The 21551-nt window shown below is 37.7% G+C and overlaps 1 protein-coding gene, 1 non-coding gene and 2 pseudogenes across 2 annotated transcripts; all 4 read right to left on the reverse strand.

Moving 5' to 3' along the window:
* Positions 1-3809: 3809 nt before the first annotated feature.
* On the reverse strand, positions 3810-5959 carry LOC149193566 (3-dehydrosphinganine reductase TSC10A-like). Its single transcript, XM_089407359.1, has 5 exons — positions 5813-5959; positions 5470-5673; positions 4891-5157; positions 4358-4547; positions 3810-4236 (listed from the first exon to the last, which is right to left on the reverse strand). Exons 1-5 carry the CDS (start codon positions 5957-5959, stop codon positions 3908-3910), a joined length of 1137 nt encoding a protein of 378 aa, XP_089263485.1. The 3' UTR covers positions 3810-3907.
* Positions 5960-12180: 6221 nt separating this feature from the next.
* On the reverse strand, positions 12181-13587 carry LOC149193567 (25S ribosomal RNA; annotated as a pseudogene).
* A 5448-nt stretch (positions 13588-19035) lies between these two features.
* On the reverse strand, positions 19036-20906 carry LOC149193568 (25S ribosomal RNA; annotated as a pseudogene).
* A 246-nt stretch (positions 20907-21152) lies between these two features.
* Positions 21153-21306, reverse strand: LOC149193569 (5.8S ribosomal RNA). Its single transcript, XR_016255317.1, has one exon. It is a non-coding gene; the product is annotated as a 5.8S ribosomal RNA (ribosomal RNA).
* Positions 21307-21551: the final 245 nt, after the last annotated feature.

Here is a 21551-nt window from a genome sequence, read left to right on the forward strand (position 1 = left end):
GTTCCAAGTACCCGTCTCCGCATCAAAAACTTCTGCACTTCTGTATGCTGCAGGATGCAACCATCCCTGTTGGTTCCACTTATTACCATAATTTTTATCCCCATGAAAACTCTATATTCTTCACAGTTTTGAGTCATGGAAGGCAATATTGTCCACGTGTCTTCTTCCACATTGTAAACTTCTGTAGTAGCTACAATGTTGCCATGCTCATCGTTGCCGCCAGGGAGGTAGATAAGTCCTTTCGACGAAACCGAATATGCAAAAAATAATCGAGCACACAACACGTCGGCTCCATGGCGCCATTCGCTACGTTGAAAAGCTTGAGTCTGATGCACCAGTACCATCTTCCCGCTGTTATTGCAAAACTTTCCTCCTGTATCATTTCTTGAGTGTTTAACCCTACATAAAAACCAACAATCGATCAATGCAAGAGCAACAACAAAATAGCTATAGTATTGCAGAAATTCAATATACATTTAGAAAAGACTGAAGGTGTAATCGTCCAGTAGCAACCAGAAGAAACACACCAAGAAGCCAACCTCCCCGACATGGGCATTCATGTAATGCTTTGTTGAGCGCTCTCAATTTTCAAATTTGAAATAATGCTTTGTTGGGCGCGCTCAAATTTCAAATTTGACATAGATGAGTGTGCCGCACACGGTATGTTTCATTCATTCAGTGCTTTAATTGAGTCGTCGTCCTGGCACGACAGTGGCGGCGGCTCCTCTTCGCTGTTAGTGGATCCAGCGTTCGTTGCCGGAAACGAAAAGGTGGCTGCCGGAGTTACAATCCATGGAGATGGATGCGCCTCCATGATCGGCTCGACATCCATAGATGGACCAGCCTCCATAGGGGCATTTAATACCCTATGTATGGTTGGTTAGCTCTTGCTAAACATTTCACCCTACTTAAATCTATAACTTTGGACTTTAAAATTTATTTATTTAGTGATTTTGTATTGACGTAGTCTTTAACGCGACTTTTTGAAAGTCTTTCCGGCGATTTTTTCCGGTGAAAATCCGGCAGTAATTTATTGAAATCGAAGTTTGATAACTAGTTTCTGCACAATGAAAGCGTCCCAGGGGTTTTTCAGGGTGCTGAATCCGAATATGCAGTTAAAAAACCATTTTAACTGCAACAAATCATAATTTCATCTCAATTTCTTCCGCCGGATTCCGTCACCGGAATCTCAAAAAGTCGCATTATAGACAACTCCTTTTGTATTTAGTTTCAGTGGAGTTTAATTATTTTGTATTTTAATTTTTAATATATTTATTAAAATTGTAAATTCAAATTATGTAATTTATATTTCAAAGAAAAAAAATATTTAAGACAATTAAATTGAGCTTTTATTTTATTTTATTAAATCTAAATAAATTTGAAATGGAGTAATTTACTGTTAATCCAATTACTCACGTCCACTTTAGCATCTTGCCAAAAAATAGAAGTTAACAGCCATGAACTACCACCAGGGGTTAAAATTGACGCCCGTTTACCCGTTTTTGCCCATTTTAACCGTAAAATACTGTTTACTGCAAAATAAACCCGTCATGGTTAACTGGCTAATTATTTATAAAAGTGTCAAAATGACGGGCAGGTAAGAAAATCGAAAGTTTCAATTATATATACATATTTTATTTTTATATTTATTTACTCCAGACTGGCGCACTCCAACTCTCATCTTCGGCATTTAATTCATCAGATTTGATGTGAAGCTATATTTATTATTCAATCTATCAGATTTGATATCAGGTGATTCTATTATTCTATCACTTTGGGTGCAGAGAAACTAAAACCTTTTGCTCTGAATTAATTGAATAGAATATTGATTTTGATTTCCCATTATGGTATTAAACAAAAGTTTATGGATGCCAAAGAAAGCTCTTTCACTAAAAAAATTACATCGAAGCTCACAAAGAAAGCGGGAAGATGACTCTCACAAAGGGAAAATTACATCGAAGCTCACAAAGAAAGCGGGAAGATGACTCTCACAAAGGGCGGGAAGATCACTGTTGCAAGAAAAGTGGATTTGAGAGTTGCGTTTACCATTCTCAATTCTCTTACTTGTGCCTTGAAATTCTCTAAACGCTTTGGGAATTTTATAATATCCCTGGTACAGAGTTTCATACCATAATAAACAGAAATACAAGCACTCCAGCGTTCAAAGAAGGAGTAAGCATTTATCCGAGTAAAGACTTCTTCAGATTTGGGTTAATGGCACGGTGTTCAGGTATGCCCAACTTTTTCTCCTCGCCCTTTTTCATGTAGCAGAAGCAATGCGTGATGAGTGTTTGCGGTTTTGAAGATAAGGCTATTTGTAAACTTGTTTGTTAATTTATTTGGATCAGCGACAGTCTTGAATGTTAAGGTGGGTTTGGTTGGCAAAGAACATTTAAGGGAATTTTTTTTTAATATGTCAGTTTTTTTTTCTTCTTTGTGTTTCCAGGCTATTCATTGCATTTTTATTCAGAGTACATTATTTTTATCTTAATTATCTTTTAAAAACAATAGACTAGGTTAGTTGAGATTATAAATAATAATATCTCCAAGTTACTCCGAAGTCAAACTCTATTGGGACAAGCTAGTTAGACATTCCAAGTTTGAATCTAGAAAATAGTTGTTTTTTGTGAGTATTTTATTTACAACAATTACGGTAAAGGTTTTCCACTGGGTGTTGGAGAACACATGTCCAACATTGATAATTTTCTGACCAATGCCAAAAAGGTGAATGCCAACTACAAAACAAAACATCTAAATACTTAAAAATTGCACTTTGAATGACATTCCTAAAAGATAAATTCTTAGAAGAAACCAAATTGAAATCACTTCTTTGTAAAAGAGAAAAAAATGTATTTTGCATTATGGAAAAATTTAGAGTTTTTTTTTATTCAATGGAATTCCTAAATCAGTTAAAAACTTGCCTTAATGCATATTAATTAAATATAAATTACGTGGTTTATAATAAAAATATAATAATATACTGAGGAAGATTTGATCCTCGTATTGCATCGCTTTCTTGGAAATAGATAGATTGTATGACCTTATACATTTCTAAATTGCAGAAAATTTGATAAAACATATATCTATAAAATGGGACATGGATATAAACTATGAATCTGTTACATTAGATTATTAGGGGTTTGTTTATCAAAGTTATGGAGTGTTTTTCTTATGAGAATATTACACTCTTTAACTCCATAAATATAGGTTTTGCTAATATGGAGTTATGAGAATATGGATTGTCATTCCATTACCAACCTATTTAGTTATGGAGTGCCATATTTAGAATATTTAGTTAAAATATTTCAAATATTCTAAATTATGTGACACAAGCTACCCGTGGAAGTAAAATGGACTTAAATAACCGACTGACTTGGGTTTCTTGCTTTGACAACTCTTACTTCATTTTTAACCCTATCATATATTATGAATTCGAACACCTACATTGCCTTGACTTTCACAATTCCCATTGATATCCTTTCTTGAAATTTGTACAAAATTCATTTGTCAAAATATTTTTAATATAAAGTAAAATTTATATATAAAAAATATTATGCAACGCAGAAATAAATATCAAAAGTCATCTGAAGGGCGATTTAAAAATAAAGTCGTCAGGAAAAAATTTCGTGATGGGCAGGGGGACCCGTCAAATTTAACCCCTGACTACCACCCTGGAGAACAGCAGCAATGACCAACAACCGTATAGAAAAGTGTGAAATACCAAAGTGTACACATCCCATGTGACATTTAAGGCTTAAGGTAGGTTCCGCTGCAGGGTGTTTCTTAACCTCCTGATGGAAACAAATACATAGATTCAAAAAGCTCAGAAGTTCTATGAACAACTTGGAATATCTATATCGCCATAGCTGAATGGCTCTGTTGCTTCTGCCTAACTTGTCAAACCCCGTTATGGGGTGGTCCTGCATCGTTGTTGACGAATAGTTTTACAGACAAACGCCTTGAATAAATATGTGACCATCGTCAATTTCAATGAAGCGAAGATAATGATCTCTATTATTGTAGTCCAGATTGATTCTGCTGGAAACAGGCCACGGGAAAATGTGGTCACTAAAAGTCCACCGGGACTTGTTACTACCAGAAACGAGCCCTTCTTGATCCCTTGGACGGTGGCTCTTGCAATGTCCTTCGGATCTTCCAGTTTGTCCGGATTGTAAAAGTCCATCACTTTCATGATCGCGGGGATGCTTTCAAGATTCTGCCAGTTTCTCCTCTGAGCTGTGGAAAATATATTCGGTTTCTTTAATATTTCGCAACAAAGAACAGAAGCCCGCCTAATCCGGGCACATAAAGAAGCAAGAAAATAAAATAGCATGAATTGCACAGAGAATCGATGGACCTTCTGGAAGGAGAGGCGTCCTTTCAATAATAATCGATTGACATTCTGATACGAGAGGTGTCTTTGCAAAGCCTGGACAGCAAAGAGTCACTCGAATGTTGAAAGGCAACAGCTCAAACCTTAGGCACTCGGCCAGTCCTTTAAGGGCATGTTTAGTGGCTGTGTATATGCCAAAACCATAGCATGGATGCTGCATTTTTATATCATGCCACATGTATAACTGAACTTGTTAGCTTTGCAAGGTACTTCGGCTGATTTCGGCATCATCCATTCAGATTAAATTTGGGGAAAATTTCCTTCGGAAAAGGTTATTTCAAAAATCTTTAAAGACTTTACACTGTAAATCCCTTAAAAAGCAATCTAACTAGTATGAAATTTCGATTCAGATCTGTTTCTTGATTATTCGATCAAACTTTAAAGGAATTTAGACTATAAATCCCTTAGGGAGCAATCTAAGCATTATGAAATTGGGATTCACATCCATTTCTTAAATTAAAGTAAAAAGATTTTCGATAAAATTAAAGATTTCCTACCATAGAAGCCAGCGATCCCATGAGAACAATGGATGCCGGATTTGACTTGCTGCTCCGCTGTTTCATCAATGGCAACGAAGAATGAACGGTGTAGACTACCCCGCTGATATTAGTGCGGATGACGAGATCCACATCTGTAATGTTGATTTCATCCATGTAGCCTATTCTAGCTATTCCTGCGTTGCAGATAACAACGTCAAAAGGTCGCCACTCGTAACACTCCTTTATAGCTGTTGAAATGGATTCATAGTCCCCCACATCTGCAACCTTCACCATAAAGCTCAGATAATTCCACATAATTTCATGATTAAATTCCCTTAGACCAGATATATATATATATATATATAGAAAGAATATGATCAAGAGGTCGTTAAAAGCTGTAGAGAAATTTATGTAAAGAACACTACCTTTGTGCAAACTTTATCCAGAAAGAATGTGATCCAGAGGCTTTTAAACGAAAAAGCTATACATAAATTTATGTAAAGAACGCTACCTTTGTGCAAACTTTATCCAGAAAGAATATGATCAAGAAGCTTTTAAACGAGAAAGCTATACAGATATTAATGTAAAGAACCCTACCATTGTGCAAACTTCATCCAGAGAATATTTTCCCTGTTGAGCAATGTCTGAAATGGCGTCATCTATTTGAGAAGAACTGTTAGAGATGAGGGTCACGTATCCTCCCTCTTCAAGAACCTCCATTGCAATAGCAAGGCCGATGCCCCTTGATCCTCCTGTTATCACAATGTGTTTGCCTCTTAGGCTCGGCATCCTCTGGCATTTCTGCTTCCAAAAGATCACGCAACAGATAATGCTGATGGGTATACAGATCACCATTGCCAGCCAAGCATCCATTTCTGGTTACACAACCCTGTATAATATGTTGTTACAATATATAGAGATCGGACCGATTGCAAAAGACCGCCAGTGTTCTCTGCGCATTTAATGTGAAGTTAGTACGAAAATAAAATATCAGACGTGTGGAAAGGGAGATACCACTGGCAACCCTAACCCCGATTGCAGATTCTCTGTTCTTGCGCACATGGCTTTTCTGGCCAACCTCCCTCATATTCTGTCACCGGTTACATAGACAGATGTTCAGATTCTCTATAGCTGTATAAAGCATGAATATAACGGCAAAAGTCTTTAGGATGTGGCATGAATATTGCATGGCGGTATGCCACCCCACTCCCTCTTTATGAGACTTGGGAGTCAATGATGTTGGCTGGCACCCCCACTCGACTCCACCAATGTTCATTCATTATACAATTAAAGTATTTGAAAAAAATCTAAAAATTGTTTAAATAAATTATAGAATACTCTTAAGGACTTAGAAAATATGGTTTTATGTCCCTTAGTAAACCTGGGAAAATATCCTTGGATCGCAGTTACAAATCTAAGCCATCGAAAGTGCTTGGAGTAATGGTGACGTGAAGACACGGGTCAGGTCGATTCCCATTTATATTAATAAGCACTTTATCATACATAGGTGCACATATTAATAATAATAAATAATATTAGTTTAAAATAATAAAAAAGAAATCATTGTGGAAATATATTAATAATAACGAATAATATTAGTTTAAAATAATAAAAAAGAAACCACTGTGGAAATATACTGATAATAACGAATATTAGTGTCGATTTTGGATGAAATCGTATCAAATCAGCGCACAGAGATTTCCTGAAGACAATTTATAGATCTGGGCGATTCATATTTTATAAGTTACCAAGGGAGATTAGGTAATGATGATTCATATTTTATATCTCACTATGGGAGATTAGGTCATGACACGTCATGAAATTTAAACCATAACTCACCAAGGGAGATTAGGTGATGGCACGTCATGAAATTTAAATCATAATTGACAACGTACCTATTTTCGCTCTTTAATTCGTTTTATTTGTCCTATAAAACAAGAACCTGAATACTTTGATGACTATTTTTTTTTTTTTTTTCCGAACGTGGTAAAACCTATCAACTCAGGTGTCAAACCAACAGTGAGGACAGCCATCTCTGGCTGCTATCCGCGAATGCTGGGTTTGACTCATCACTGTTAAATAGGAAAACCACGCCACCTGGCATAACCCTACTGGTGGTCCGTAATCGGGAGCAGGCTCTCACTCCTGCCAGATGCCTCTGGGTCTTGGGCCGTTAACCTGTTTCCTTACGTCCGAGGAAGACGAGCTCTTAGCCAAGCAGAAGCAGTTTTACGGCATACTCCAGGCCGATTTGATGACTATTTTATTACTATAGAATACTTTAGTAAATAATATTATAAAATAAATAACTTAGGATATAATAATATAAGATAGCAGTTGTCTATAACGCGACTTTTTGAAAGTTTTTCGGTGGGTTTTTCCGGTGGAAATCCGGCAAGAATTTATTGGAATCGCAAGTTTGATAGCTAGTTTCTGCACAATGAAAGCGTCCCAGGGGTTTTTCAGGGTGCTGAATCCAAATATGCAGTTAAAAACCCATTTTAACTGCAACAAATCAAGATTTAACCTCAATTTCTTCCGCCGGATTCCGTCACCGGAATCTCCAAAAAGTCGCATTATAGACAACTCCTATAAGATATATATAATAATATATAATAATAAATATAATAATAATATAATATATTTATAGATATTAAGATCTATATATAATATAGATATAACCTAATATATATTTACTCTATATATCCTATAATATATATATTAATAAATTATAATATATATCCTAGTTTGCTAATTTTCTAGTGTCAATCCAGTTCCATGATTACTAAAAAAAAATTAGTCTAAAATGGATTCCCACTCTTTTTTCTAAATTTGTATAGTGATTTTTAATATTAATTCCCCAATTAATTATGTTCTTTTCTTTTAATACTAATACTATAATTAATACTATTATTTTTTTTTAATTTTTTTTTAATATTTTAATTATTATTTTACTTTTGACTTGATGTCTTATTTCTATTAATTATTTGAGAATGGATTTCTGTTCATCTCCTATTTTATTTGTATAGTGATAAGACTTTCTTCAACACTTTGTTCATAAAAATCAATAGATCCCAAAGAAAATCTCTAAACAATTTAATAATGGAAATTTCTGCAAGATTATATCAAAATCTAGCAGAAATTTTTGAAAATCTAGGTTACATCTGTCAAACTTCAAGATTTTGGGTGCCCGTGGGTTCTTGATGGTGTTGAATCAATTTCCACCATAAAAAAAACTATTCTCCATCATTATTATTAATTCCCTAGCATAGGAGGCCTTCTTAACAAGAGATTAATAAGTTAATCAAATAGATTATATTAATAGAAATTTTATAGCTCAGATTAGTCAACCTTCCGTTCTTAACAAGAGATTAATAAGTTAATCAAATAGATTATATTAATGGAAATTTTATTGCTCAGATTAGTCAACCTTCCGAACAAAAATAGATAAAGGATGGCATATAGAAAGAAAGATAACCGGAGGTTATTATGGAAATTTTATAGCTCAGATTAGTCAACCTTCCGAACAAAAATAGATAAAGGATGGCATATAGAAAGAAAGATAACCGGAGGTAAGAAACATAGAAGGTAAAACTGAAAATAGACAAATTATGCTTTTCAAGTCCTGAAAACTTAGAAACTAGAAAAGGAAACCATGCTTGAAAGTGATTGATTGTTTCGTTGGTAATTGTTTTTTATTTATAGAAATATTATAGATAATAGTGAAAATTATAGATAAATCATTGTTAAATATATGTTTTATAATTGTGCATTTATTACATAAATAAATCTCTAAATTAAAAAAGATATTATATCTATGTTTTGAAAAAGGGAAATTTTAGAGGAAAAAGATGAATAGTAAAAAAATTTTAGATGAATTTTACTTGTAAGATTGTTATATTATTGAGAGTTACTAAAATTTATTTAGCATTTAAAATAAATAAAGAAAAAAACTAACAAACACATCAGTTATATTATTGAATTTTTTTCTAATTGAAATTATTTATTTAAAATTTTATAATACTATACCAAATCAAAATTCAAATTTAAACTTGGTAACTATGAAGAAAACTTTCTAAACAAATTTATGTAGACAACCCCATACCACTTTTGGCTGAGAAGTTTATTTTTTTTAATTAGAATTCCAAAAATTTAAGGAAAAATGTCTTTTTAATTAGAATTCGAAAAATTTAAGGAAAAATATCTAATAAAAATTCAAGATAGCGTGTCAGTTTATCAAACTCTGCTAAAAGAAAATACGATAAAGGGAAAATATGCAAAGGGGATGTGAATGGTAGATTGGAGAATAGGGCGTCAAAGGTCACGAAGCGATATCAGAGGACACATGCAAACTACAATGTCCACATGGAAAGGCGCATGTTCCCTCACACTGAATGACCCAACCAAACGAGTTTACATGGGTGCCCTCAAACGACCTGCCCGAACGAGTTTACACGAATGCCCTCAAATGACCCACCCGAACAAGTTTACATGGGCACTCTTAAACGACCCGCCCAAACGAGTTTATACGAACGCCCTCAAATGACCCGCCCAAACGAGTTTACATGAGCACTATCAAATGACTTGCCTGAATGACTTTACACGGACGCCCTCAAACCACCCGCTCGAACGAGTTTACATCGGTGCCCACACATCACCGAAATGAAGGCATAAGGGAGAGTCGGGCAAACGAGTTGCACGAACATGCACAAAGCCCATCCTGGGTCACAACTTAGCATTTTTTATATGGGCTTGTGTGCCTGGGCATGCCCTCACACTCAAAGACCTGACCGAACGAGTTTACATGGGCACCCTCAAACGACTCGCCCGAATGAGTTTACATGGCAAACAACCAGCCTAAACAAGTTTACACGGGCACCCTCAAACGACCTGCCTGAACGAGTTTACATGGGTGCGCTCAAATGACCCACCCGAATGAGTTTACACGAATGCCCTCAAATGACCCTCCCGAATGAGTTTACACGGGAGCCCTCAAACGACCCACCCGAACGAGTTTACACGGACAGCCTAAAATGACTCGCCTAAACAAGTTTACATGGGTGCCCACACACAACCGAAATGAAGGCATAAGGGAGAGCTGGGCAAATGAGCTGCACAAACGTGCACAAAGCCCATCTTGGGTCATAGCTTAGCATTTTGTATACGAGCTCATATGCCTAGGCACACCCTCACACTGAATGACCCAACCGAACGAGTTTTCACGGGCACCCTCAAAAGACTCGCCAGAACGAGTTTACATGGCAAACGACCCACCTGAATGAGTTTACACGAGCACCCTCAAACTACCCGCCCGAGAGAGTTTACACGAGTGCCCTCAAATGACCCACCCAAATGAGTTTACATGGAAAATGGCCTGCCCGAGTGAGTTTACATGAACGCCCTCAAACGACCTGCCCGAATGAATTTACCCACACGCCCTCAAATGACCCGCCCAAATGAGTTTACATGGGCACCCACACATAACCAAACTAAAGGCATAAGGGAGAGCTGAGAAAACGAGCTACTCGAACGTGCACAAAGCCCACCCTGGGTCACAACTTAGCATTTTTTATACGGGCCCATGTGCCTGGGTGTGCCCTCACACTGAATGACCTGACCAAACAAGTTTACATGGGTGCCCTCAAATGACCCACCCCAACGAGTTTACACGGCCGCCTTCAAACAACCCACCCGAATGAGTTTACATGGCAAAAAACCCGCCCGAACGAGTTTACATGGGTGGCCTCAAATGACCCACCTGAACGAGTTCACATGGCAAACAACCTGTCTGAATGAGTTTACTTGGCAAATGACCCACCTGAATGAGTTTACACAGGCGCCCTCAAACGACCTTTCCGAACGAGTTTACACGAACGCCCTCAAACCACCTATCCAGAAGAGTTTACATGGGCACCCTCAAATGACCTGTCTGAATGAGTTTACATGGATGCCCTCAAACAATCCACCGAAACGAGTTTACATGGGCACCCACGCACGACCGAAATGAAGGCACAAGGGAGAGTGAGGCAAACGAGCTGCACGAACATGCACAAAGCCCACCCCAAGTCATAACTTTGCATTTTTTATATGGGCTCGTGTGCTCAGGCATGCGTTCACACTGAACGACCAGACCAAACGAGTTTACATGGACACCCTGAAACGACCCACCCAAATGAGTTTACATGGCAAACGACCTGACCGATATATAATATATAAGAATAAATATATATATTAAGAAAATTATATCCTAGTTAGTATATATATATATATATATATATAGATATATATATATATATAGATATATATATAAGTTATTGTAATTTATCATATTATTAGAGATATTAGATATTTTGTTTAGATGTTTCCCTTTGGCTACCAACATGAAATATAGACTCTAGGATTGGTAGATATAATTCTTTCATTATTAATACGAGGAAATTCATCAAATATAGGTGTTTTCTTTTCTTCCAAGCTCTAAAGCCCATGATAAACATTTAATATTCATCCAAAATTTTATTCAATGTATGGCACTTGAAATATTTTTGCTAATATCAACAAGTTTCACCAATATTTATGTTGTTTTGTTCTAAAATGAAAATTACTAATATTTTTACTTTCCTCCACTTTAATCAGGAAAATTTTATTTTTTATCTTTTCTTCCCAGCTCTAAAGCCCATGATAAACATTTAATATTCATCCAAAATTTTATTCAATGTATGGCACTTGAAATATTTTTGCTAATATCAACAAGTTTCACCAATATTTATGTTGATTTGTTCTAAAATGAAAATTACTAATATTTTTACTTTCCTCCACTTTAATCAGGAAAATTTTATTTTTTAAAAACAACGCTCAATTTGTATTGCTAATATCGACAAGTTTTGCCAACTTAATATTTAAGCTCTTTTATTCTAGAATGAAAATTACTAATATTTCTACTTTCCTCTCTTTTAATTCAGTAAATTTTATCTTTTAAAAACAACACTCAATTTGTATTTGTCATTTTATTAAAACCTTTTTAAGTGTCTCCTAATTTTGGTTGAATGTTTTACATTCACTAATTCTTGGATGATGCATTTGTTCTTCATGGACATTCTCAAGAACACATTTTCTATAGTCCCTCATCTTTCTCAATGTTGAATTAAAGTTTTTGGAACTACTAATTTGGTTGGGACAAACATTATACATTTCCATCAAAGTACATATCTTAAATTGGAGTTACAATTTGCATAGTTTTAGTTGTTTAACCTAATTGGTTCATTAAAAAACAAATTCATCAACATCTTTTTCCTCTTATAAACTCACTAAAAGATATTTTCTTATCTCTCTAATATTATCTTATTTCTATAATTGTAATTAACCTTTTATTAACAAAGTAAAGGAAAGTAAACTGAAATAAAACAATATTGTGGGTTGAGATACAGTCGAAGAGTGACATGCACCACTTCTAGCATGGATTTTGACTTAGAGGCATTCAGTCAGAATCCAACATACGATAGCTTTGCGCAACTGGATTTTCAACCAAGAGTGATGACCATTTGTGTGAATCAATGGTTCCTCTCGTACTAAGTTTAATTACTATTGCTGTGTGGTTCATCGGTAGGGTAAAACTAAACTATCTCACAATGATCTAAACTCATCTCACATTCCCTATTGGTGGGTGAACAATCCAACACTTGGTGAATTCTGCTTCACAATGATAGGAAGAGATGACATCGAAGGATCAAAATGCAATGTCGCTATGAACGCTTGGCTGCCACAAGCCAATTATCCCTGTGGTAGCTTTTCTAACACCTCTAGCTTTAAACTCCGAAAATCTAAAGGATTGATAGGCCATGCTTTCACGGTTTGTATTTGTACTGAAAATCGAAATCAAATGAGCTTTTACCCTTTTGTTCGACACGAGATTTATGTTCTCGTCGAGCTCATCTTAGGACACCTGAGTTACCTTTTAACAAATGTGCTGCCCTAGCCAAACTCCCCACCTGATAATGTCTTCCACCCGTATTGACCCACCGAAACATGCCTTAAGGGAAACAAAATAGGGGCAGTGCCCCATCTCCGCCCCACGGAATGAGTAAGATAACATTAAAATTAGTGGTATCTGACTTGCGCCGAAAATGGTTCCCACTTATTCTACACCTCTCAAGTCATTTCACAAAGTTGGACTAGAGTCAAGCTCAACAGGGTCTTCTTTCCCCACTGATTTTGCCAAGCCCATTCCCTTGGCTGTGGTTTTGCTAGACAGTAGATAGGGATAGTGGGAATATCATTAATCCATTCATGAGAATCACTAATTAGATGATGAGGCATTTGGCTACCTTAAGAGAGTCATAGTTACTCCTGCCCTTTACCCGCGCTTGGTTGAATTTCTTGACTTTGACATTTAGAGCACTGAGCAGAAATCACATTGTGTCAGCATTCGCAGGGACCATCGCAATGCTTTGTTTTAATTAAAAAGTCAGATTTCCCTTCTCCATACCAGTTCTGAGCCGACTGTTTGGTGCCTAGGGAAAAGCCCCCAATATTTGGCATTCTACACTCGTAGCCCAATCTGCACGTGACTGCCTGCCCTCACCGCGAGAGCATCTCGGGTAGACTACCGATAGCACACGAGTTGAGGGTGTAGACCCCTAGGCCTCGCCCTTAGAGCCAATCCTTTTCCCAAAGTTATGGATCTTTTTTGCCGACTTCCCTTACCTACATTGTTCTATTGACGAGAGGTTGTTCATCTTGGAGACTTGATGTGGTTATGAGTACGACTGGGCATGAACGGTACTGGGTCCTCCATATTTCCAAGGGCCGCCCAGGGCGTAGCAGACACCTCAAGACATGTGGTGCTCTTCCAGCTGCTGGACCCTATCTTGGGTGAACCGATTCTGTTATGCTCCTATACCAAATGGTGTCATATTTCATGTTTGGCTTGATGAGATATGAATATGTTCATACCTTTCCTTGTTGCAAAGGTTTTCCATATTTTCAAAAAAATTAAAAAAAAATTAAAAAATGTAAAGAGGGTATACTCTAAGAGAAACATCAAAGGGTGAAAAGAATAAGATGGTCAAAAAAGTGAAAGAAAATGAACCCCACCAAAAGAAAGACCAAGGGAAGTGTGCAAGTCTAAATGCCACTACTTTTTACTCTTATGTAATAAACAAATTGTGTGCAACTTGTAACTTATGCCACAATTGATGAACAGTCAAACAACGTAAACTTGACTAGTTCATATTTTCAATTTTATGTTTTAGAGATAGAGAATAAAATCTGACCAAACTATTTAATCTTGGCAGATAAGTAGATAGGTAGAGTGAATAAAAGGAGCTCAACAGTTTAATCTGAGCCCTTGGATGTAATAAGGCTAGACTTAGATAGATATCTCCATGTAAAAGAAAAGAAAAGCTTGATAAGGGTTTGCCAGTCTAAGTGCACCCAAATAAAGAAGAAAAAATGTTAGGTTAAAGTAGGTAGGGTAGGTAGATGATGTTGCAAAATTACATGTGATGGATAATGATTCTAAATGTGTTAAATTTTCACTTTCATCACAAGTGCAAGACAGACATTACACTGGAAGCATTTCAAGCAAGGCAAGGTCAAATAATTAACTTCTCTTCTCATCTTTCCCTAAATTTTCACTAATTCCCCCTAAGTACTAAGGCATTTGAAAATTAGAGAGGCTCAGAGCATTTCTCTAACTTCTGGAGGGGCCGGACCCTCGGCCCAATAATTTAAAAGCCTAAGTACTTAAAACCATCCATAGGTCATTCATTTACCTCCATAAAAGTCTTTTCCTAAGTAAAATCCCATTTTGCTTAGGAAAATTGAAATAAATCTTCATAAAAACCCTTTTATACACTTTAGCCTAAGTCAATATGTTATATGATGAAATATATATTCGGAAAACATTACACTTAGCGCTTTTTCATTCATTTGATCATATTAACTTTTAGCTTATATTATATAATTCCCCCATATAAAGCTACCCACTCCCGTATTATTATAAATATGATAAAACCCCAAATTATTATATATCCCGCCGTGATGGTTAAATATAACCATAAATATTTTTTAAACTGGGATTAATTAACTAACCTGTAGTTAATGAAGAACCTGACCCCACCACCATTTAATGAGGATTAATTAAGTCATTCGGACTAATTAATAACTCTCCCAACCAATCGCATTACCCCCGATATGATTAAAATCTTTAATTTATATTGGGCCCGCCTCCCTTTAAACCACGCCGTATCGCACCTCCTGTCAATCGTCTGATCAGGTCCTCCAGATCTGACAGCCTCAATGAATATCGCACACCCCTTAGTGACCATGCATTAGCATGTGATCACTAAGCGGTTTTCTCCCCGTACCTCCACCACACGTTAAGCGATCTATGGAATCGCTGGCTCCTGACTAAATACTACCCATCCTCAAAAGCGGTGCGATGAAACCACTTACCACTATTCCATATATGACAAAACGTCAATTCATTCCCGGCGCATGTCATCTGCCCGAAAACCAAAAAACCCCCACCAACCTTGACTTTGTTAATAAAACAAATGAATGTCATTTTCATTGTTTTTACCATATACCAGTGTTCCCATGCAAAGAACATCGAGGTCAACTAGCGAAGATTTCCAACCACCACCTTGCTAAGAAATTTGTAGCTGACCCAGCCCAGAACCTGTCAAGCTACTACCTGTACCTGTTTTTGCACTGTTCACTCCCCAAACACAGGTATTTATCCAATTTCCGTTGAAACCCTACAAATTCACGTTTTACACTGCAATTCCACATAAAAGACCAAAATTTTGCAAATTTAGTCTTTGTTTCACCATATAAGTCCCCAGGCTTGTGAATTTGCCCATTTTTCACTGAAAACCCAAATTCCTTTCTGAATCCACAAGAACCAGAAATGGAAACCCCAGTGGCTTTCTCTATTGCACCCATGAATGCCCCTCATAAAGATTTATACTATCTGCCTCTTGCAGATGAAGACTTTCAGATAAAAGACTTATCCACTGATAAAAACCACCTTAAGGTCTTTTGTCAAAGTAGGGATAACTATCTGAATGGCTCTGACATCCTAGGACTGTGGGAATCCAACCTTCCCAAGTATTTTCTCCCCTCAGTCCATGTTTTTCCTAATATAATCCACCAATGCCAGGCCAATTATGACTGTAACCTCAGAGAAGTTATGTCTCCAAGCCAAACAGTCCTCTTTCCAATAACTTCTCAATCCATCAACAAAAATTTGCAATTCCACTCTAGTCAAGCTCTCACCCCCATTTCCATGGGATATTTGCTTGAGAAATCCACTCAATTATCTCAGTCAAAACTGAAATGCATCTGTCAGACTTTTATGTCACCAAAGCATCAGCCTGATGGCTGACGTCCTTACATGCAAACTTTCTTCATAGATATGGGCCAACTCATAATTAATATGATATCTTTGATTATGGGATTCAACACTAGTGAGTTCATTGAAGAGATAACCCTAGTGTTGTTGTCAATTTTCACTCTTGGACAGCCCCCTGCTGTTAAGTATGACTATGCCTCCTATATTGCTAATAAGTTTCATGACTAGTTCTTAAGACTGGACAATGAAGGAGTTTTCAAATACACCACTTTCATATATCATCTTATGCTTTATTATGAGTCAGAAAATTTCCCCTTTCCTGTCATGAAACTTGACACCAAAGGAAATCCAAGGTCTATAATCTTCTAGTCTGTAGTCTTCCATAGTTCCTTTGAAACCCCTTACTCCTACAATGAATTCATTGAAAATTCTTTGGATAACACAACTGTTCAACTACATTTGGAGAAGGCTTCCTCCCAGGCCAAAGATAACAGAATAAAGTCTTTAGAAGAAATAATTATTGGATTGGGTCATGATCCCAAAGATGTAAAGGCTACAGAAGTCTTAATCAAAAAGAAAGATGAAGATATTGCTGCCCTAAGGAAGCAACTAAAGCTGGCACCTTCAAGGCATCCACAGACTGTTGAGATCATAAAGCAAAATTATGAGGAAGAGCTGATGGATTTTCTCTTAAAACTAAATGAACGATTGAATGAGATTGAGCAAGAACTTGAAAAATCATTAAAGGACAAGCAGGGAGAGTCGACCTCTTAGCCTCCCAATGTGATACCAGTAGTCTCAACAACAGTCCCTTCAACCCTTAGAGCAGCTCTGGCACCAAACATTCCAGCATCCATAGCAGAGGTGGTCACAGGTACAACAACAGGAACAATAGGAGAAGCAAAGGATAGTACTACCAATTTGAGCACAGAGGAACTAATAAAATCAATGGAGGACATGAAACTACAAGTTTTAGAGCTAAAAAAGGTACAAGAACAATATGCCAACTTGGAACAGAGGTATGATCTCTCAAAGATAAATGTTGCAGAAAAGACAAGAGAGATTAAAGGTTTAGAAAATAGAATGAAAACATTAGAAAAGGATCTCACATTTGAGAAACCTTTGACTGAAATTAAGAAAATTGTTTGGGCCAACATCACTCAGTCAATAAATGATGTTTGGCCATCAATCCAAATAATTTATGAGCAAATTGATTTAGTAAAGCTAGCTCAAGAAGAAGTTCAAAAGGTAAGGGTAGAGTTAGGGAATATGCTAGAGGAAGCCAACAGGCTCATACAATTTTTGAATACCAAGAATAAGTACCGGCTTCAAGAGCTAGGCATTCAAGATAGAACAAGAACGATTTTGGAAGTCAAAAGGGTTTTTACTAAAAGGACTCTAATGCAAAATTTAGAGAGAAGGTGCCATGACATGCAGGAAGAGATCAATGCCTTCATGAAGAGATTTGATATTTTGTAGAGCAAAGGGTTGCCCAGTCCTTTAGTTATTCATGATAAACTAATGAGTCATATAGACTATGTGGATAAATTGGATCAATATGCAAACATCGAGGCAGGTCCATCAACAAGTGCATCAGCTGCAAAAGCATTGCCTACAAGCAGAGTTCTCTATGACAATCTAGAGAATTTATTCTATGTCAAGCATGAGATAAAGCACTTGTTTCAAATTTAGCCTACCTTTTCTAGGTACACAGAAACTGATGAGACCCTGAGAAATCTTCAAAGAACCAGAATACTAGAAAAACAATGGTGGGAAGAAATGTTAGACATTTTGTAAAATTATCCTTGGGTAAATTTTGGTTATTTATTGTAGTAAGTAATGGTAAAAAGGATAAACAGAGGTCAAACAAGTTGAAGAGTATTAGAACAGGTAAAGAGTATCAGTGAAAATAGGGCAGCTAGCACAGAGTTACCAAAGAGGACAACAGCAAGCCAAATCATAGGGCCTGCCTCCAGCACACTCACAAAAATAGGAACAGCTCAACATCAGTTTTCCTTTTCTCCTATCTACAAGACCATTTATCTCTATTTTCTTGTAACTTATTCTTAGTCATCCTAGAATATATCTCACTCTGTTATGAGATTTTTCTGTAAAATTTTTGTATAAATACTCCCTCAATTAGAGTATTGAGGGTGGATTCTTAGACATTGCTATAATACTGATTATTTTGGAATAAAGTGGTGGTGGACAAAATTTTGTATGGCTATCTGGATAAAGAATTGATGCAAAGGACTTTTCACAGAATTCTTGAGTCTGACACCGGATCAATAATTTTTCTATACCTTATGTCTTAAAGTTTTCTTGTCTATTATATCATTTGTGTTTCATATCTGAATTATAAACGAAAAGGAATAATTCGGAAAGTTCTTGAGTGCAATTTGTTTTCAATCGTTGTTATTCTTAATCTTTTCCTCTAAACTAGCATAAACAGTGAATTCTCAATTGCTCCTATTTTCTATTTTACTCACTATGATTATTTAGTAAAGAATTCGTAATTGCTCCTTATTAGTAATCATTCAAGTTCCCTCTTTCGAATATGGTGAAGGATTCTTAACTGCCCTTCACCCATTTTGAGTCCATTCCATCTATTTTAAGTCTTTATTTGTTCCCTATTTTACTATCTTGCCCTGTGAAACCATCCCTTGTTAAGAAACCAAATCCAGTTAAGCCATCTTCTTTGACTCCATTAGCCCAATGGCCTAAACTACTCAGTCCTACCCCTCTGCTATTGAATTTCACCACCAAACACAATCAAAACTCCTAAACTTTCATAACTAGCCTAATATCTTTCAAAACAAAGCTAAAACTTAAAGAGAGAGCCCTCTCTGGGTACAGATTGGCTAGATTCTGTACCTAAAAGTTGGTTTGTGGTTACCTCGAACCCCTTTCCTCTTCCGAACAACTTCAAGAAAAATCTGAGTGATAACAGATTCCAGGGTGGCCAAGCTATTAAAAAGAAAAGATAACTCTACCAGGGGCCCCTGACGATGTCTTTGGATTTCCTAACATTGCCGCCTGCCGCCATGTCCCGGTTTGGGAATTTTCACCTGATTCCCTTTCAATGCTCGTGCAAAGTGCACCCTCGATACAAGGCTTCCCTATCTCTTAGGATTGACTAACCCATGTCCAAGTGTTGTTCACATGGAATCTTTCCCCACTTCAATTTTCCAAGTTATCATTTGAATATTTGCTATTGCCACCAAGATCTGCACTGGGGGCTAATCCACCCAAGCTCACACCCGAGGTTTCTCAATAACCCCCACTTCCTCCTACTCATTGAAGCCAGGCAATTGTTGTGATGGTCGAGTATAGGTTGTACACTTTAGCACCATCCGTTTTCGGGGCTAGTTGATTTGGCAGGTGAGTTGTTACACACTCCTCAGCGGATTTTGATTGCCATGACCACCATCTTGCTATCTTAATCAACCAAAACCCTTTGTGGCATCTAGGTTAGCATGCAATTCAGCACCGTAACTCAACTCTTGGTTCATCCCACATCGCCAGTTATAATTACCAAAAATGGCCCACTTGGAGCTCTCGATTCCATGACATGGCTGAATGGAGCAGCTGCACCCTCTTACCTATTTAAAGTTTGAGAATAGGTCGAGTACGTTATGCCCCCAATGCCTCTAATCATTTGCTTTACCCCATAAAACTCGCACATGAGCTCCCGCTATGCTGAGGGAAACTTCGGAGGAAACCAGCTACTAGATTGTTCAATTAGTCTTTCGCCCCTATACCCAAGTCAGATGAACGATTTTCACGTCAGTATCTCTACGAGCCTCCACCAAAGTTTCCTCTAGCTTTGCCCTGCTCATGCATATTTCACCATCTTTTAGGTCCCAACAGGTGTGCTCACACTCGAACACTTTGCATAAGCTCAAGGTCAGTTGACGATGCACCCCCCTAGAGAGGGGATCTCGCCTGTCAGCTTCCTTGCACCTCACAAGTTTTCAAACCCGTCGACCCATGCACATGTTACACTCCTTGGTATGTGTTTCAAGATGCGTTGAATGGAAACCCTGCCAACCATCACCACGAGCGCGCTGGTGCGCACGACCCACCACAAGGGCTCATGCTTCATTCCTCAACCACTGCAATGGAAAACCAATAGGTAGTAATCCACCCGCGCTTGTGGCGATGCAACAGCCCGTGTTGTTTTCCACCTCAGGTCAAATGGCGGATGAGCCTGAGCCATTCCACATCTGACCGAGATGAATCGATAGCCTCCATCTGTTTCCCTCCCAACAATTTCAAGCACTCTTTAAGTCTCTTTCCAAAGTCCTTTTCATCTTTCCCTCGCGGTACCTACTTGTTCGTTATCTCTCTCTCACCTGTATTTAGCCTTGGACGAAATTCACCACCCAATTAGGGTTGCATTCCCAAACAACCCGACTTGTCGACAACGCCTCATGATGCAGCAGGGTCCCGGCCCGACAGGGCTACCACCCTCTCAAGCGCCCCCTTCCAAGGGACTTGGCCCCAGTCCACCACTGAGGACAGTTTTACAGACTGCAATTCAGGCAATGCTGCCACCTAATTTTCATGTTGGGCTCTTCTTGATTCGCTCGTTGCTACTAGGGGAATCCTTGTAAGTTTCTTTTCCTCCGCTTAATTATATGCTTAAACTTGGTAGGTGTTCTCACGTGAGCTGTGGTCGCAAGTTGCAACTAAATATGCCCTACCCAATGGGAGGACAAGAGAGATCAAAGAAAGTTCGACCGATGCCACATAAAGCCCGCATCAGCTAACATCGACTACCAATCCAAGGGGACAAGATCACCGCTCATCGACGCATGCCACAAAATATCTCTTGAGGTATTTCAGCCAACAGCACCACATTGGGCATGGATGACCAGCTTCGCTGCTTCCTAACATATTGTAGGGATCGCGTTTGAATGGGATGCGATGCCCAGACAAACATGCCCTCGACCAAGGCCTCGAGCGTAAATTGTGTTCAAAAACTTGATGATTCATGGGATTCTGCAATTCACACTAAGTATCACATTTCGCTATCTTCTTCATCGTAACAAGAACCGAGATATCCGTTGCCAAGATTCGTTTCCACGTATTACCGAAAAATCTACCACAACACTGAATAAGGGCACCCACCCATGACAAATGTAAGGCTAAGGGCCAAAAGGAGGAAAGGAATAAAAACACATGAATGAAACAGAAGCAAAGGTGTGTCTACCCCCTCAGAGGATGGGAGGAGGCTCAAATAGAGAACAATCTTCCTGAGCCCCATGCCCTCGTAAAAAGGGTGGAAATGCATGGAACAACAATTGCGAAGGACTAGGGTGGC

The sequence above is a fragment of the Pinus tabuliformis genome, chromosome 2_2 (genome assembly GCF_031772625.1).
Source record: "Pinus tabuliformis cultivar Carrire ecotype Pingquan chromosome 2_2, CPIR1, whole genome shotgun sequence".
Classification (NCBI taxonomy): Eukaryota; Viridiplantae; Streptophyta; class Pinopsida; order Pinales; family Pinaceae; genus Pinus; species Pinus tabuliformis.

What these genes read in the sequence shown, in the direction of transcription:
- LOC149193566 (XM_089407359.1), bottom strand. Translation starts at nt 5,959, where the DNA reads ATGAGGGAGGTTGGCCAGAAAAGCCATGTGCGCAAGAACAGAGAATCT. An exon ending in TGGATGAAGTTTGCACAATG is followed by an intron (nt 5,158 to 5,469) that starts GTAGGGTTCTTT and finishes TTTATGGTGAAG; the next exon opens with GTTGCAGATGTGGGGGACTA. An exon ending in TGGGATCGCTGGCTTCTATG is followed by an intron (nt 4,548 to 4,890) that starts GTAGGAAATCTT and finishes ATAAAAATGCAG; the next exon opens with CATCCATGCTATGGTTTTGG.